At 36.2% G+C, this 19,913-nt stretch overlaps 2 protein-coding genes across 5 annotated transcripts in view; both read left to right on the top strand.

Annotated features, from left to right (window-relative positions):
- The window catches only part of LOC306846144 (tyrosine-protein kinase JAK1-like), an 830,156-nt gene that overhangs the window by 624,022 nt on the left and 186,221 nt on the right, over nt 1–19,913 (top strand). The window lies entirely within an intron of this gene.
- On the top strand, nt 698–18,032 carry LOC306846354 (UDP-N-acetylglucosamine transporter-like). Of its 4 annotated transcripts, none has more exons than XR_013782060.1 (9): nt 698–850; nt 4,919–5,038; nt 8,684–8,931; nt 10,390–10,544; nt 11,333–11,455; nt 13,683–13,857; nt 14,053–14,171; nt 14,296–14,386; nt 17,565–17,977. XR_013782060.1 is itself a non-coding variant. In XM_079379673.1 (9 exons), exons 3-9 carry the CDS (start codon nt 8,736–8,738, stop codon nt 17,653–17,655), a joined length of 993 nt encoding a protein of 330 aa, XP_079235799.1. In that variant the 5' UTR covers nt 698–850; nt 4,919–5,038; nt 8,684–8,735; the 3' UTR covers nt 17,656–18,031. The 4 variants fall into 4 exon arrangements, 3 of the variants coding, with proteins under 3 accessions (XP_079235799.1, XP_079235800.1, XP_079235801.1); XM_079379673.1 differs by having other exon boundaries at nt 14,253–14,386; nt 17,565–18,031; XM_079379675.1 differs by having other exon boundaries at nt 706–850; nt 4,955–5,038; nt 14,253–14,386; nt 17,565–18,024.

The following is a 19,913-nucleotide window of genomic DNA, read 5'->3' as shown; positions in this document are numbered from 1 at the left end:
TGAATAAAAGTAAATACAAGGCAAAACGTTGGTTAAATATACTGACAACTAAATTTGAACACAAAATCTTAATTATGAATACAGATGTTAAATTCAGTATTTATTAAATTAAGCAACAAACAATAATAGAAGTCAAATGCAAGGCATATTCAAAAAAATATTTTAAACAATCATAAAATAAAATGAACAATAAAATATTACTTATAAATCTTACTAAAACAATTTGTATTTCATTCATGATTAATAATTTATATTCTTCTTATCCCATAACAAGCAAAGTTCAATTAAAATAAATTCAATTAAAATAAATTACTTAATAGTTAATAATAATTCACAATTAGGCTACTCTGCAAAACAAATAACAAATCTTTTTGCGACAGAAATTACTATGAATTTATTTAATTTATTTATTTACTTCCAAATTGGTGCAGGTTACAGAAACTATTATTCAAATTATGTTTATTTATTTTTAATAGTTTATTGCTACTTTGTCTTGTTGGTAAATTTCATCTTTACAAAGTCAAGAAAGCACATTTTAAACCTGATTTTGGTGTAAAATCCCAAGAAATATTCCTAAAATTGTCATAATGAAAAGTTTCAGGAATGAAAAAAAAATAATAATTTCATGCAATACAAACCCATAGTGGTAGATGTCACTATAAGCTAATTCCCAGCTTCATTTAAAAAAAAAAGTTTTGGTGAAACATGAGTGACAATTACAGTGTACCTCACCCTGACAGTTTAGTTGAGGAAGTTAATATTTTATATCATATGATTGATCTGCGCGAGCGAGCCGGGCTGGGTCTCTAAAGGACTCGACGCTCCCTCAGCGCTGCACATCTGACTCCAGGTACAGTGCAAACTTCACTTCTTTACACGCTTTTTACGGATCTGAATGTTTGCAAATGCTAGCACGTGAGCTGAACCATATGACAGCATTCGGACGTTCAAACATGCCCTAAAATAGGCAGCTCACAAGATTTCGAGACACACTTTAATCAAATGTCTATAACCACAAACAGTATCATATTCCTAAAAGCACGCAAATATAATTGGGAGACCAGTGCAAGGGTTTTAACAGTGAATTTTTCTGAAATATGTTTCATTTTAACCATGCAAAGCTTGACATATCAAATAATAGAAAGGAAAATCTATATATATGTTTTAATGCAACTGTTTAATAAAGCTTTAGAATATATATATATATATTTAAAAAATGCCATGCTGTCTATACATTGAGCACGTTTGTCTAGTTTTGCATAGAGATGTATCATGCATGAAAAATGTTTACTAGTAAATCCAGGTTAATCGGGGGAAATGTTGATTTACAGCGAACACTGACAGGAGTCAAGTCAGCTTTATTTATATAGCTCTAAGCACTATGCGCGCGCTATTTGTTCAGATTTTACTTTCACTTTCAGACACGTTCAACATGGAGGGGAGAGGATGGAAATGCGCCCATGCTCCTCTAATTAATTAACTATTAACATAATAATGCTTAGTATCTGAGGGGGCATTCCCCCCTAGTCTGCTTACTTTCTTTAGATAAATAATTAGTTACCTGCCAAACCCACTGTTGTTTGAGTGAACTGTAGGATAAGGATGAACCAGACTGATATTTGAACATTTATGTAAATTATTGAATCATTTCCTTGTTGGGTCAGGACAGATTTCACTGAAAGTATTGATTTTATGAAAACTGTGAATTTGGACATACTACTCTTTACTGCTATACAGTGGTGAAGTATGCAATTAGTATGCAAGCTTACCTTATTGGCCAGACAGTAAAATCTCTTTTCTTTCATGTTACATTAATGTTATATCTTGTCATGTTTATCAAAATAAAACTGATTAAAAGTATACTTTATTTGCATCTTATTGGTTGAACTTTATTCTGTAAATACAAGTGCTGTATTAAAGGGTTAATTCACCCAAAAAGGAAAATTCTGTCATTAATTACTCACCCTCATGCTGCTCCAAACCTGTAAGACCATCGTGCATCTTCCGAACACAAGTTAGTATGCTTCATGATGGTAAAAAGAGTTATTAAACACAACAGCCTCCAAAACGATATTGCAGCTCTTGTGCACCCATATAAAGCTGAGAACAGTACATTTATTCATTTAGCTGACACTTTTATCCAAAGCGACTTACAATTGCTATATATGTCAGAGGTCGCACACCTCTGGAGTGTCTTGCTCAGGAACACATTTGTGTCTCACAGTGGATTCGAACCCGGGTCTCTCACACCAAAGGCATGTGTCTTATCCACTGCGCCGTCACCACCCATAGCTCCAGCCGAACAGTAGCTGTGAATGAAGCTGAGCCAGTATGCGATCGCAACTTCAGTTCTCTTTCACATCTTATTGCTCTTAAAGGTAGAGTAGGCGTTGAATGCATAAGATCCCACCCTCCCTGCAGAATCAGTCTCCAAAGCCACACCTCCTCCAAAACACATGATTGCTCACAGGAAGACCAGAGGCTAACCTGCGGTTTTTTTTAAAAAGCTCAAAAAGCAGGGCATGAACATGCTAGTCAAAGTAGAGATTTCAGGCTTATTATTAATAAGTGGAACAGAATTCTACGTTGGGTCATATTATTTAGGTTTTTGTTGTGGTATCGATTCAGTACTGGTATGGTGACATTTCAGTCATTTATGGTATGGAAGTTATCATTTTGGTAATTTTTGAAGGCCTTGATCAGCTGGTTCAGGTGGGTGTGTTTAATTAGGGCTGGAGCTAAACTTCACAGTAAAGCGGTCCTTCAGGAACAGGTTTAGGCACCTGATTCAGGTCATCAGTTCAGAAGTATGGACTCCCAGACCTGAAACGGGTGTGTCAGATAGGGATGCACCGATACCACTTTTTCCAGTACTCGCCCGATACCGATACTTGAATTTTTGGTACTTGCCGATACCGAGTACAGATACCAATATTTTCCTTGTATTTGTAAACTTTTTAAATATTGTCACGGAGCAACCCCGTGATCATGAATGAACTGTATGCACGTACACACATACACTGCATGCAACATTAACATAGTCTGTTTGCCGGCACTGATATCATGTATACCTGTATAATGTCTGTGAGGGTTCGAATGTATTGTGTATTATGTGTTTAAGATATGTGATGGTACGATGTGTATTTTGTTCATTAGGTGTAGTGGATATATGCACAACATGTTGGGTAACATTATCCGCTACATTGTTCATTCATTTTCATTATAAATAACTACAATACACGTTTGATTTAAAGTATTTTATTTAAGGTTAGGTTACACAGTAATATATATACAAATATAACTTACCTGCTTGTAATACACCAGGGATCAAACCTGAATTGTTTTAAACCCAAAAGCATTTAAGCATGGTGGACGCGCCATCTGAATGGGAGAAACCATTTTGATTTAATATGATTTAATATATATGATTTAATATATATGTAGGCCAATATGTTTTAAACGTCCAATTGATGTCATATTGACATCAATGATTAGTATGTTTAATTAGGATTTATGTAAATTTATATTGTAATGTTTTCGTTAGCTTTATTATGTTTAAATATAATTATTTTCTTAACTGTTGGCTCGAAACGCATTTGGCTTCTTCTTTTGAACCGATGTGCAGCCGCTGAATTTGAAAACTTCAAAAAATAAATAAATAAATAAACTTTTTGTATGAATTGAAGGAAAACAATGGAGTGATTACATTTACATCTACCAAAAAATGCAAATTTTCTGAAAATAAATTCACTGTAATAAATAAATAAATAAATAAAAATGCTGAATTTTTCTTCTTTTTTACATAAAAATATGACAATTGAAAATGTTACTTATTTAATTAACATATAATATACTATCATCATACATTCTTTGTTGAAGTAAACGGCATTTATGATAACTGAAGAATTTAAATATTTGGACTTTGGGGAAGTTGTGGCCTAATGGTTAGAGAGTTGGACTCGTAATCCAAAGGTTGCAGGTTCGAGTCTCGGGCCGGCAGGGATTGTAGGTGGGGAGAGTGAATGTTCAGCGCTCTCTCCACCCTCAATACCACGACTGAGGTGCCCTTGAGCAAGGCACCAAACCCCCAACTGCTCCCCGGGTGCTGCAGCATTGGCTGCTCCGGGTCTATGTTCACTACTGGTGTATGTTCACTACTGTGTGTGTACACTTGGATGGGTTAAATGCAGAGCACAAATTCCGAGTATGGGTCACTATACTTGGCCACACACCTCTCCCCCCAGTAGGAAATTTACAAATATCTTCATGGAACATGATCTTTACTCAATATCCTAATGATTTTTGGCATAAAAGAAAAATCAATAATTTTGACCCATACAGTGTATTTTTGGCTATTGCTACAAATATACCCCAGCAACTTAAGACTAGTAAGACTAGACTAAGTCCAGGGTCACATATTCTCATTGTATTTGAATTTAACATGAACTTAATGTGTTCACATTATATGCATGTCTTTATAACTGAGGCCGCTGGAGGTGGCGGGGGGCATCTTAATGGACAGGAGCTGAGGAGTTGTCATACTGCACACAGAGCAGGATTGTGTGGTTCACCCCCCTCACCCCACCCTCAGAGCTGCATAAGGCTGCCTGTGTGTGCTGTGCACCCCACCTCTAGCCAACCTTCTCAATCACACCCAAACCTTCTGTTTGCCAAGTCATATTTGCATTGATGTAAATCTATTAAATGAAAACTTCCAGCTCCTTTTTCAGTGACCTTGAGACTCCATTTGTCTTAATCACTGTGCTTTTACCAGCTGCCAGTGTGCAAATAGTTTGTTTCCTTTGTGAAAGCAAAATTGCATGAAAATATAGGATTACAACACCATATCACATCCTCCGTCCATCCGGCTGTGTGTCAGTGGGAGTGGCTCATGTTGGCCTCTTTGCTCTTTACTCAGGTCTGATGCATGCTTTCTTTGTGCCTCCACTGAAAGGATACTGTATCTGCTGAAACACAGCTGCTCAGAAAGACTGAACGCAAACTCAGCAATGACACCGCTGTGATGGTTTTAACTGGGGTGAGTGAGGATCATTGATCTGTGAAACTATCAGAGTTTGTGTATATTGTATTGGAAAGACATGTGGACTCTCGAGGCATGATATATGAGAGCTTGTTTAATGCCATAGTTAATGAATATGCATGAGTGCTGAAGGTAGGTGGCCTTTTCTCATGGTGAACGCCAGATTTTATTTTAAAATGGCTCACACTGACAAATGAACAGTTACATGATTTTTGCGAGGTCTCCCTTGAGGTGTTAATAATCAAACAAGGCCATTATTGTTTAGTGATGTATAATGCTCTAATGGTTTGGAGGCATGGGAAAACTTTTAGAAATGCGTTAGTAATGCATTATGGGTTTATACCAAGTAGTGTTGTTAATTCTTTACTCTGTATTAATGTAATGTTAATCTATTTTATAGTTTAACCTAAAATATTTTGAAAAGAGGTATTTGTCAGTTACTTATTCAAATCTATATTTTGATATTGATTCATACACTACTGTTCAAAAATAATTTTGTTCAGTAAGAATTCTTTAAATGGAACAAAAGTGACAGTGAAACATTTATAGTGCTACAAAATATTTCTATTTCAAATAAATGCTGTTCTTTCTCAAATGTCTATCCATCAAGGTATCCTGAAAAAGTATCACAAAAATATTAAGCACCACTTTTTCAACATTGATAATAATAAATGTTTCTTGAGCAGCAAATCAGCATATTAAAAATTCAGCTTTTCCTTCACAGAAATATATGTACACTCTTAAAAAAAGGTGCTTCAAAAGGTTCTTCAAGCACCTTTATTTTTAAGAGTGTACAACGGGTAAAATAAGTATTGAACACGTCACCATTTTTCTCAGTAAATATATTTCCAAAGGTGCTGTTGACATGAAATTTTCACCAGATGTCGGTAACAATCCAAGTAATCCATACATACAAAGAGTGCAAATAAGTACAGAAATTAAGTTCTGTGTAATAAAGTGGAACGACACAGGGAAAAAGTATTGAACACATGAAGAAAGGAAGGTGCAAAAAGGCATCGAAAGCCAAGACACCAGCTGAAATCTATCAGTAAATTAGAAAGCAAATCTGTCCCCGTCAGTGGAAATTAATATTAGTCAGTTCAGTGCCAACTGATGGCCTATAAAAAGGTGTCACATGACCAACGTGTCACACAAGAAACATTTCAAGATTGGTAAAAGCAAAGAGCTTTCTCAAGACCTTTGCAAAGTTATTGTTGCAAAACACACTGATGGCATTGATTACAGAAGGTTAATTTGTGGAGAGCTTCAGAAAGACATGAAATTAGCATGTATAATTGCTTCAATGAAAACAATGAGTAATGCACTCAACCGCCGTGGCCTGTATGCATGCTCACCATGCAAGGCTCTATTGCTAAAGAAAAAGCATGTTGAAGCTCGTTTAAAGTTTGCATTTAGACAAGCCTGTAAAATACTGGCAGAATATAGTCTGGTCAGATGAGACAAAAAATTGTAGTCTTTGGATGCCATAATACACACCATGTTTGGAGGTCATATGGCACTGCACATCACCCCAAAACATCATGGTGTAGCACTGGCAAAATTCATATAGTTGAAGGAAGGATGAATGGGAAAATGTACCGAGACCTTGATAAAAATCTGCTGCCATCTACCAGGACGATATGATAGTGGACATTTGAGACAATAAAACACACAGCCAAGGAAACTCTCAATTGGTTTCAGAGAAAGTAAAGCTGCTAGAATGGCCCAGCTACTCACCTGACTTGAATCCAATAGAAAATTTATGGAAAGAACTAAAGATCAGAATTCATAAAAGAGGCCCACAAAACCTTCAAGATTAAACACTGTTTGTATGGAAGAATGGGCCAAAATCACTCCTGAGCAATGCATGCTCAGTTTCAGAAAATGACGACGTGTTCAATACTTATTTTACCCTCTATATAAATTAATTTATATATATACAGTGGTGTGAAAAAGTGTTGGCCCCCTTCCTGATTTTTTATTTTTTTTGCATGTTTGTCACACTTTAATGTTTCAGATCATCAAACAAATTTAAATATTAATCAAAGATAACACAAGTAAACACAACATGCAGTTTTTAAATGAAGTTTTTTATTATGAAGGGAAAACAAAATCCAAACCCACATGGCCCTGTATGAAAAAGTGTTTGCCCCCTAAACCTAATAACTGGTTGGGCCACCTTTAGCAGCAACAACTGCCATCAAGCGTTTGCGATAACTTGCAATGAGTCTGTTACAGCGCTGTGGAGGAATTTTGACCCACTTATCTTGGCAGAATTGTTGTAATTCAGCCACATTGAAGGGTTTTCGAGCATGAACCGCCTTTTTAAGGTCATGCCACAGCATCTCAATAGGATTCAGGTCAGGACTTTGACTAGGCCACTCCAAAGTCTTCATTTTGTTTTTCTTCAGCCATTCAGAGGTGGATTTGCTGGTGTGTTTTGGATCATTGTCCTGCTGCAGAACCCAAGATCGTTTCAGCTTGAGGTCACGAACAGATGGCCGGACATTATCCTTCAGGATTTTTTGGTAGACAGCTGAATTCATGGTTCATTTATCACAGCAAGTCTTACAGGTCCTGAAGCAGCAAAACAGCCCCAGACCATCACACTACCACCACCATATTTTACTGTTGGTATGATGTTCTTTTTCTGAAATGCTGTGTTACTTTTACGCCAGAAGTAATGGGACACACACCTTCCAAAAAGTTCAACTTTTGTCTCATCAGTCCACAGAGTATTTTCCCAAAAGTCTTGAGGATCATCAAGATGTTTTCTGGCAAAACTGAGATGAGCCTTTGTTCTTTTTGCTCAGCAGCGGTTTTCGTCTTGGAGCTCTGCCATGCAGGCCATTTTTGCCCAGTCTCTTTCTTATGGTCATGAACACTGACCTTAACTGAGGCAAGTGAGGCCTGCAGTTCTTTAGATGTTGTTGTGGGGTCTTTTGTGACCTCTTGGATGAGTCGTTGCTGCGCTCTTGGGGTAATTTTGGTCAGCCGGCCACTCCTGGGAAGGTTCACTACTGTTCCATGTTTTCACCATTTGTGGATAATGGCTCTCACTGTGGTTCGCTGGAGTCCCAAAGCTTTAGAAATGGCTTTATAACCTTTTCCAGACTGATCGATCTCAATTACTTTCTTTTGGCAAACACTTTTTCACACAGGGCCATGTGGGTTTGGATTTTGTTTTCCCTTCATAAAAACCCCCCCTTCATTTAAAAACTGCATGTTGTGTTTACTTGTGTTATCTTTGATTAATATTTAAATTTGTTTGATGATCTGAAACATTAAAGTGTGACAAACATGCAATAAAATAAAAAATCAGGAAAGGGGTCAACACTTCTTCACCCCACTGTATATATATATATATATATATATATATATATATATATATATATATATTAATTAATAATAAAAACTAAACAAATTAAAATTATTTTAAATTGCAATAATATTTCATGATATTAGAGTTTTTACAGTTTTTAAGCAAATAAATCCAGCCTTTTGTGTATAAAGACATACAAGATTTTTAATGTTTCAAAACTAAAAAAAAAAGAACCAAATATTTGAACTGTAGTGTTGTATGTAGATGATATATGCAAAGGTATCAGGCTATAATCAACTCTCTTTATTTCTCTCTGTTAGACACTCGTTCCTGTCCGCTGTCTCTGTATTATTGGCGGTGTCCAGTATTTCCATGTCGTCCACCTCATCACGACTGAAGTATGTTTCTCTGGGGGTGCTGGTACTGCAGACCACCTCCTTGGTGCTGACAATGCGTTACTCACGTACGCTACAGTCCAATGGGCCGCGCTACCTGGCATCATCTGCCGTAGTGTGTGCTGAAGTCCTGAAGATTGCTGCATGCATGCTGCTTGTCTTCAGAGAACACCGTGAGTTTGCACCTCCTCAACTCTGCAGTCTGTCTGTAATGCATTAGATCTCTAGATAGTAGTTATCTTTTGTTTTTCTTGTATGTGTTTGTCTGTCTCCAGGGTTTCACTGTCTAATCTGTATCACTCTCAGTGTTTTGTCTTATCTTTTTCCTGGGATTTATGTCATTGTGGCTCTATGCTGTGTATATTCTATGAAAGGTTATTTTCACCATGGCATAAAACATAAAAAAGATAACTGTGTGTGTCACAATTTGAACTTTTTTTGCGATTCTGATTGTATATCTCTCAAAGTTAACTTTTTTTCCAGCAATTCTTGAATTTGTCTCACAAAGTGGACTTTTTTTCCTTGCAATTCTGAGTTTATATCTCGCAATATGAACTTTATTTCTCACGATTCTGAGTTTGTTTCACAATTCAGACTTTTTTCTGGCAATTTTGAGAGTATATCTTAATTCAGACGTTTATTCTCGTGATTCTGAGTTTATATCTCACAATTCCAATTTTTTTCTCGCAGTTCAGAGTTTATAACAATTCAGACTTTTTTTCTTGCAACTTTGAGTGTGTATCTCAATTCAGACTTTTATTCTCATAATTCTGAGTTTATATGTGTGACCCTGGAGCACAAAAGCAGTCTTAAGTCGCTGGGGTATATTTGTAGCAATAGCCAAAGATACACTGTATGGGTCAAAATGATCCATTTTTCTTTTATGCCAAAAATCATTAGGATATTAAGTAACAATCATGTTTCATGAAGATATTTTGTAAATTTGAAAAAAAAAAAAAAATTTTTTTTTTTGTTTAGTAATATGCATTGCTAAGAACTTCATTTGAACAACTTTAAAGAGGATTTTCTCAATATTTAGATTTTTTTTCACCCTCGGATTCCAGATTTTCAAATAGTTGTATCTCAGCCAAATATTGTCTGATCCTAACAAACCATACGTCAATGGAAAGCTTATTTATTCAGATGTATAAATCTCAATTTTGAAAAATTGACACTTAAGACTGGTTTTGTGGTCCAGGGTCACATATACCTCACGATTTGGCTTTTTTTTTCTTCTTGCAATTCATTTTTTTCCCCATGCAATTCTGAGCTTATATCTCCCAATTCTGACTTTATTTCTTGCAATTTTGAGTTCATATCTTACAATTCAGATTTATATTCTTGCGATTCTGAGTATATCTATATATCAATATCTCACAATATAGACTTATTTTCCTCACAATTCTGACTTTATTTCTCACAATTTTTAGATTATATCTGATAATTAAGAACTGTGAGAAAAAACTCCCAGTTAACTTAATTTTTTATGCTGTTTTGGAAACAAGCATAATATTCGGTGTCCTTTGGTGTTTTGTCATTGAAAAAGCATTCTCATTCTTGTCAGGAGCTCAGAGCAGTAGAGGAGAGCTGTGACTTGCTGTCTAATGTGCAGTGCTGTATGTGCCTCTTAGGTTTCAGTGTTCGTGCACTGAATCGGGTGTTGAAGGAGGAAATAATCAGCAAGCCTCTGCTGACGCTGAAGTTGGCCATTCCCTCAGGTATCTACACCCTGCAGAACAACCTGCTCTATGTGGCTCTGTCAAATCTAGATGCAGCTACCTACCAGGTGAGAAAGCACAAATCCAGAGGAAGACCTTTAGGAGAGTTTCCAGATCATTTGAAACCTAGAAAACAAATGCCCATGTGTCAACTTTTTCATATTTTCAGTTTTTATAAGAACTAGTTTTGTGCTATTTCGAATTGATTTGAGTAAATAAAATATGTTACTAATACATTTCATGTATTAATAAAAAAACATGTTATCATACTATATATATATATACATATATGTTATTTCCAGAAATATTATGCAATGTTTCTAATTAATGTTTGGAACACCCCTATAAACATTTGTATTTACTTGAGATACACAGCATTGCATTTCTACAAAATGTTTTCAAATATATAATAAATAGTCAAATATAATCAATTTATAACACTTTTTATTGTTATAAATATATCTATATTTATATATAGTTAGCTATGATGACACTGTTGCTTATTAAGTGAAATATTACCTTCAGTAAACTCCTCTTTCTGTCACTCCAATTCAAATGTTATTATTATGTGAATAATTTCATGAATGTCAAGCATGCACATTCTCCAGAAAGCTGTTGACATTTCTACAGACATGCTCCATGGAAATAACATTATGGGATAGTATCACAAATTAAAATGTTTTCTATTTGAATGGGTTTTAAAATGTAATTTATTCCTGTGTTGCAAAGCTGAATTTTCAGCATCATTACTCCAGTCAGTGTCACGTGATCCTTCAGAAATCATTCTCAATGGAAAACAAACAAAGACGTGTTTCTTTATAGACCTACCTTATTTACCTTCTCTTTGGTTTTCCAGGTTACGTATCAGCTGAAAATTCTCACTACAGCCCTGTTCTCTGTGTCCATGTTGGGTAAAAGACTGGGCATTTACCAGTGGCTCTCACTAGTCGTTCTGATGGCTGGAATTGCACTTGTTCAGGTAAGTAGCCTTGTGATTTGTTTATCAGGTCAACTTTCTTTAAAACCTGCAGTTATGGAATAAGCAGACTGTTTTTGTGACTGTTTGACTCTGACTGAGAGTTTGTTCTTAGCATGTTGCTAACCACGCTATATTGAAAAAAGCATAAAAATACATATTGGTTAACATAGTTAATTCTTATTTAGACTGAATATTTTTTCCTGATACTGTATGGTTTATTCCGTCGTCTTTGATTTTTATATCATCTGAACTTGCTGCAGCACAGTGTGCGAGATTGTGCTGACTTACTGTCCCAAACAAGGTACAAATATGATCATCCTCATGCAATGGATCCCCATCCTAAAATTTAAGAGGCAGCTACTGTATATGGTTATTATATTATGTTATATTATACAATATTATAAATCATCTTTATAAGTAAACAAGTATTTATGAATATGGATGTCTAATTCTTTGTTTATTTTAATCTATTTTAAATAGATGTTATCCTTGTGATCTTTCATTCAAAAACTTAAAGTACTAACCTTTCATTAAAGTTAAACAATTGAAAGTGGGGGGGAAACTGACATTATAAAATAATTATTTTTCTACAATGCATGTTGGCCACAGTTATTGTCACCCTTAGAAATTATTATGAGTAAAATAACTTTAAATTTTTTTTAGCACACTGGGGTGACTAGGAGCATGAAATTATCCAGCCATGACTTCCTGTCACATAGGATTGTAAATATGTGGAAAACAAAGGCCAAATTCCCTTAATCAGCCATCAAAAGGAGTAAAAGCAAAGAATATAGTTCTGATGTGCAGAACAAGATTGTTGTGCTTTACAAAAAAAGAAAAGAGCTACAGCATTGAAAATCCCCATTTCCACCATCAGGGTAATAATTAAGAGATTCCAATCAATTAAAGATGTTACAAATCTGCCTGGAAGAGGACGTGTGTCTATATCGAGAAGGAGAGTTTGAGCGGCCAAAGACTCTTCAAGGACCACAGCTGGAGAATTGCATAGATTAGTTGAATCTTGGGGTCAGAAACCTAAAAAAAATACATATATATATATATATATCTCAAACAACCCCTACAGCACCACATGTTGTTCAAATGGGTTTCAAAAAAAAAAAAAAAAACCTCCTGGGTCATCCAAAAACAAACTCCAGCAAGTTCAGTTGTCAGACATGACTGGAACTTCAAACAGGACTAGCTACTATAGTCAGATACTGAAAAAATAGCTTTTTGTTTAGAACAAACAGGGATAAAAAAACTACCCCATGTCCACGGTTAAATATACTGCTGGGTCTTTAATGTTGTGGGCCTATATTTCTGCCAGAGGTCCTGAACATCTTGTTCAGACACATGGCATCATGGATTCTGTCAAATACCAACAGATAAAAAGTCAAAACCTGACTGCCTCTGTTAGAAATCTTATAATGGGCCATGTTTGGATCTTCCATCAGGACAACAATCCAAAACAACCATCAAAATCAACACAAAAATGGGTCACTGAGCACAAAATGAATCTTTTACCACGGCTGTCCCAGTTCTCTGACCTGAACCCTGTAGAAAATGAGTGAGGTGAACTGAAGAGAAGAAGCACCATCATGGAGCTGTGAATCTGAAGGATCTGGAGTGATTCTGGATGAAGGAATGGTCTCTGATCTCTTATCAGGTGTTCTCCAAACTCTTCAGGCATTATAGTAGACAACTCAAAGCTGTTACTCTGGGAAAAGGACATTGCAATAATTGGGTGCCAATAATTGTGTCCAACGTGAACTAGAGAAAAACATTTATTTCATAATGAGGACCCCCTCCCCCCAATTTACATTGTTTACTTCAATGAAAGGTTAGACGATGACAAACGATGCAGATTTATTTTCACAGCCACCTTTGCTCATATTTACCAAGGGTGCCAATATTAGTGGAGGGCACTGTATCTAAAAAAATGCTAGATCTTTTTTTTTTTGTTTTTTTTTTGTTTTGTGTTGTGTCTAATTCTAATTTTATTCTATTTTTTAAATATTTTAATTATATTATTTATTTATTTTAATTGATGAAATATTTATTTTTTATTAATCTCTTTTTTTATGTATTTATATATTTATTTATTTTTTGCACTGTTTTTCACAAAACATTTCCAGGGACCTTCTAGCACTCTCTTGGGGGGGTTTGAAAACTCCTCTATGCTGTAAATATGACTCCTCCTTTGCTTATGATTTTCCTGAATCAACAGTGGCCATCTGAAGTTACCTCAAGCACCAAGCAGCCGGATCTGACTGCCGGCTCTCAGCTGATGGGTCTGCTGGCTGTGCTTGTGGCCTGCTTCTCCAGCGGATTTGCCGGCGTGTATTTTGAAAAGATCCTCAAAGAGAGCAAGCAGAGCGTCTGGATCCGTAATATTCAGCTAGGTTAGCAGATATTAAAAATGTGAACCTAGAAACAGCCCAGCAACCTATTTTCATGTTTGTCCTGAAAAGAAACAAAAACACATTTAGTTTTGGTAGCCATTGTTTTCAAGTTTCTGCTTCAGGTTTCAGGAAATGTGTTTGCTTTTGTGACACAGGTTTGCTTTTTCTCCACACTCGTTCCATCGTTCTTCTCAGGTTTATTTGGACTAATATTTGGACTTGGGGGAGTGTTTGCGTACGACGGAGAAAGGGTGCAGGAGAATGGACTCTTTCAAGGGTACAATGGTGTGACGTGGACTGTGGTGGCTCTTCAGGTACATTTTCACTTCTTTTTCATAATAGAACACATGTCACATTGTTACTTGTGTTAAACGTGCTTCACATACTTCCTGTAGGCTTTGGGTGGTTTAGTCATTGCAGCTGTCATAACATATGCAGATAATATCCTGAAGGGCTTTGCCACATCCATCTCAATCATTCTGTCCACCCTCATCTCTTATTTCTTGTTGGAAGATTTTGACCCTACTAGGTAAGACAGTCCTATTTGTATTTGGGTCTTTCTCGGGGAAACTGTGCCATGCGTGTCCCTTACTACTGGTAAAATTCACAAAACACTGAATACTCCTGTGAATTATCAAACTGTATACACAGTACAAGCGTATTTGACTTTAGTGTGTACATGGCTAAAGATCATCCCAGCTAAACTCACACTGAACCCTAAACTGAAGTGTCTCTTTGCAAATAAATTCACATTTATTCATTAAGCAAATGATTTTATCTAAAGAGACACTGATGTATGTTTGTGTAGATTCACACACGAGTATTTGGTTTGTACTGTTTTACAACACCTTTGTTTGTTAAAAGCGTCTCCTGACTAGAGTTACATTTTTGGTCATTTATGTTTGTGTAATTTTACGTTTAAATTATGCCAGCACACATTATCGTTTCCTTTGAAGAAGCCATCAAACAGTCCATTTATACCAGGTGTGTCAAAGTTGTGGCGTGGATCTGCTGAAAGACAAATCAAACATTTGTGTGCATTCATTAAATTGGTTTGATATATTCATAATTTTCCATTTCTAGCTGGGTAACACAGCTGTCACACACTGATAAGATGAAGAGTTTTTAAGGGAACGTATTGTCATCAATAGGAAAGTGAATTTCACATTAATTATTACATTTACACAGCACTAAATAAAGCCTTTCATTTTTTGTGATCCTACTATCATTCCACAACTCTGCATTTGGTTTTTTTAACACCTTAAGAGGGATTCACACTGACCATTTTTTTTAAAGGGGTCATATGATGTTGAAATAACATTATTTTGTGTATTTGGTGTAATGCAACGTGTTTATGCGGTTTAAGGTTCAAAATTACATTATTTTCCACTTACTGTTCATTATTGTTGCTCCTCTATGCAGCGCCTTTCTGAAACGCGTCGTTTTTTAAAAAGCTCATCGTTCTGAGAAACGAGGCGTGCTCTGATTGGCCAGTTATTCGGTGCATTGTGATTGGCCGAATACCTCAAGCGTGTGACGGAATTGTTACGCCCCTTACCATGTTGTGATGCCGTGTCCCGGTGCGATGAGACTAAAAAAATAAAACCCATTATAAACGAGGCTTTTGTTGCATCCAGTGAGGACATATTTACTGATTATAATGACTTATACTGTCTTTTTACGCGTCGCATTGCATCGCACCGCATAAACATTACCATGTCTGCATTTGTGATCGGAGAAACAAAAAACAAGCGCTACTCTACACTGCTCAAAACTCAAGTTTGAATAGTTTGAATAAATATGAAAACATACTGTGAGTCAGAAGCGCCAGACTGTCCTTGCAAAATTGGAATTGCCCCACTTTTATAGAAACAGCCTTTGTGCACAACTGGCATTGTAGGCTACTCTCCTGCCAGGTTCAGGAAATAGTCCTCCGTAAAATGCGCTGCACACACTCTAATATTTGGGTTGAACTGTTCTGGAACAGTGTTGTAAATACAACTTAACCACTGATTTCTAGTTGTCTTCTTTTGGAAGCCCTTCCACAATGAAACACAGCATCTTCAGGACATGGCGTCGGCGGCAGCAACAATACTACATCGAGAATAATAGTTCTGCCTTCTTTCTTTGCGTAAACATTTGGGTGGTGTTTTGCAAATCTTCCCGCACCGCGATGTAGACATGTGGGGCGTATTTATATGAGCCGTTTTAGGTGGGTGTGGTCGAGTCTTAATTTTTATAAAGAATATCTCTTTGGTTTTGAGACTTTAGTCTTTGCAACTTCAGGGATCTCATCTTTGCACAAACAGCTTGTAAGGAAAACTTGAAACCGCATCATATGACCCCTTTAAGATTTATTTCTGGCATTTCTCCCCTTTATTATGATTGGACAGATCAGAGCTGACAGGAAGTGAAGTGGGAGAGAGATAGGAGGCGGGATCAGTAAAGGTCCTTGAGTCGGGATTCGAACTCGGCACGCCCGTAGCACATCGGCGCTGAATGTCGGCACGCTACCCACAAAGTTATCAATGCCAACACAGAACATATTTTTATATTCCACTGTGATGCTTTTCCATTGTATTTTTTATGTAAACATGTGGTAGGTGAACATATTTGAACGTTCAGTTTGCATCTTGCATTTTTTGCATCTTGCACATAATACATATACATATATACACATACAAAGAAATATAAAAAGGAGGCACTCAGGTTAACAAGTTAAACTTTAAACAAACACTTATTTAGACCTTCGTCTTCGACTCTCTATCTAGCTTTTTCAACACCCTGAGGGGCCATTCACACAGAATGCGATTTTGTGCTCCGATATGCTGCTTTTCCATTGTTTGTATGTAAACATTCACATAAAACCTGCTTTTGTGTTTAAAAATGTGTGGCGGTGGAATAATAAAAAAAAAAAACATGCAGCACTCGGTGTGAAATAGACTCTCATCACGGTGCTGCCTTTTTAAAATATTCAAAGCTACTATTGAAACAATTTGAAAAAAAAAACACATTGGTGGACACAGAAAAATGGGCACAGTGAAATTAAAAAATGCAAGAGATGTGTTATAAAAAAATGTAACTAATATTTATTCCAGTGTCAGTTTTTAAAGCAGTTTGTGAGCACAAGGAAAGAGACGATGCAAAAGATGTTAGCGCAATCAGTCAAACACATCCATCTAGCACAGGTTTATGTTGAAAAACAGCGCTATGAAATGGGAAAACTCTGCTGGTCATTTATGCGTCTTTCAGTTTTAAACACAAAAACATGTTTCGTGTGAATGGTCCTCAACACACAGAAAGCATTGAATGTGTTCCCTTAGCCTTTATTAGTGTTTCCACATATTTAAGTTCACATTTATTAATTTATTTGTAACAAAAGTAACTGCTGTTATTCAGTAATCTATTCAAGTTTTAGGTTATAAATCCCAAACTTACTGTGACAGGGTTGAAACAATGTTGCTCTAATCTGAATATTGTTGGGAACGTCTCCCCTGTGGTGATCACCCAACGTCTATGACAGCAATGTCCCCAGACATTTTGGCCTGAGATGCGAAAATATGATTTCTGAGCAGTTCAGCATTAACCTTTTCAAATAAAATTATTGAACAAATTTTGTGGCGTAAATGGCACCGTTTCTTGGGAATGACCCACTTATTGCACTTTGTAGAACTTGAGGAAAATTAAGCTTTTTTTTTCTTTTGTAGTGTGTTTTGCTTGGGTGCGATGCTGGTTATCGCTGCTACGTTTCTCTACGGGTATGAGAGCACACCTGCGGTCAACCCTAGTAAAGTATAGAAGACTGGACATGAGATGATAAACAATTATCAGGAGATGCTCTACTTCAGGTGAAGTTCAGGTCAAGAGAACCAGTGAAACTGCTTCTGATGTATTAGGTGGCAGGACTGTTTGTTACACTCAGCTGAAGACTTTAAGGACTTCATTTGAAATGTGTTTACATATAATAGGAATCTCTGAGACAGAGCCTCACAAATTCAACATGTTACAGTTTCAGATTTATTTTCTGTGCCAAGCAGTGGCGTATCGAGAAAGTGATTGTTTTACTTGAATGTATCCTTTGAGAAACATCATTTTCTCAAAGCCAATAAAAAGTGTTTCCAAAATGTCTCTCTGTCAAATTCTGGTAATAAAAACAAGTTGAATCTCAAACGTTGAACCATTAGGAGTAATGACTGCATTTTGATTGGTCTAATAATCTGGCATTGTGGGAAAAATGTTGAGAGATCAGACTCCTGCGAGATGCTCAATGCAGTTTTATTAGTCCTTGAATGAACAGAGTGTCAGACCTTGTTGCTCTCAGCTGGGGGTTTCAGTGGAAATATATATATGTTGCATCACAGTTTGTTTTATGCAAAAACGACTTGCATGCAAGAAGGGAGATGAAAAATCAGTTTCCCCCCTCTATCTGGGTCTTTCTCGCCTATAATGCTATGAAACTTTTCCACAGTAAACTCAGTCTCTTCCATTGCATAGACTCGTTTTGCAGTGGGAAAGCATGTGGATATGAAAGAAAGTGTTTTTTAACCATTTAAGCAACATTTTTATTCCTCATTGTGTTCTATGAAATGTTGAAATCACTAAAACATCACTAAAACCACTAATTTGCTGCTGGTGTTCATGCATTTTGACGAGTTCATACTTATCTTTATTTAGATGTCTTTATTAATCTTGAGGAGGAATATGGCTTTGACAGAGATACAGAAGATGTAACTGAGAAATGATAGAGGGAGATGAGGTGAGGTATTTATCATATTACAGAGAAGGAACCCCATATGATGTATTCTACCCTTGTCTAGATCAGTGCTCCAAGCTTTAGACGTACTGCATGCATCTCAACTTCCAACGAAACGTTCCTTTGAAAGTGATTTTAGGCAAAGCATCAGGCATGAATAAATGCTCTGTTAGATTTAAGAGTTAGTCATTATTATTTCCTGTTATACGTCCAGACTGGATATCACCTCTTCATTTCCAACCAGTCCAATTCAATGCATAATAAAACAATACAATTCACTAAATTAAAAGCATGCAAATAATGAATAAAACTATCAAGTAATTTAGAAGTAGTAAATTTAGCAGTTTTTCATGAAAGCATTAGCCACACACTTTATACTGTATTCATGTTAGTTTGTTGGTCCCTCCACAGAACGGTTTACTCAAGAGAAAGATGACAGATGATGAAATAATTTTTTCACATTGATTTCCTAGAGCCTACTTTGTTAAAAATCATCTGCTAGCTTTATATAATTTTTTATTTAAACATTAATTTGCATTGCGTGCCAAGAATGCAAGTTATTTATTTTGTTTAATATTTATTTATTTATTGATTTATTTTTTAAACAGCCCTGTATGAATTTTTGTCACACTTTATTAGCAAAAGCATTATTTTAAAAGTAAGTCCAAAACCTATAGCAATAAGGGATTTGATTTTACATAGATAAAAGTTTTGTCCAGTTTTCATAAAAAGTCAGTAATTGTGTCATCCTAAATCAAGGATGTTTTGTTTGTTGTTTTTAGCCCTGCTAAAATTCACTGCATGGAAATATCTTTGTGTCCAACAACAAAAAAAAAAAAAAAATCATGCATGTTTATAACGACACAAAGGTGGTTAAATAAGGACAGAATTTTCATTTTCACGTTTACTTTTTATCCCTTGAAAGGTAAACCTGACATTTGTAATGGAAACTCAATTATTACCCAAGGAGTCTCGTGGGGGAGGACGGCGTGAGACAGATTGAGAATAGAGAGAGGGAGACAGGGACATGGAATGGCACAGATGGAGTGTGTATGGCATGTGACTAATCTGGTGAATGCCTATGGTGCAGCACCCACTGCGCAAACTCAAACGGATTCATGTGCGAGCATAAACAAACTCCAATCGACTCGCCGGTGCCAGGATGTGTCTGATTGGACGAACTGCATCCTCGACATTACTAAAAACACTCCACCTCAACGGGCGGCTGTCTTCATGTACTCTATGGTCTTTTTCATCTTACAGCATGTAAAAGATATTTGCTAGCATTTGAAATGAAGTCACA

The sequence above is a fragment of the Barbus barbus genome, assembly GCF_936440315.1.
Source record: "Barbus barbus genome assembly, chromosome: 26".
Taxonomy (NCBI): domain Eukaryota; kingdom Metazoa; phylum Chordata; class Actinopteri; order Cypriniformes; family Cyprinidae; genus Barbus; species Barbus barbus.
Note: the sequence above shows the minus strand (reverse complement) of the source record. Positions and strands in the feature narration are given on the sequence as shown.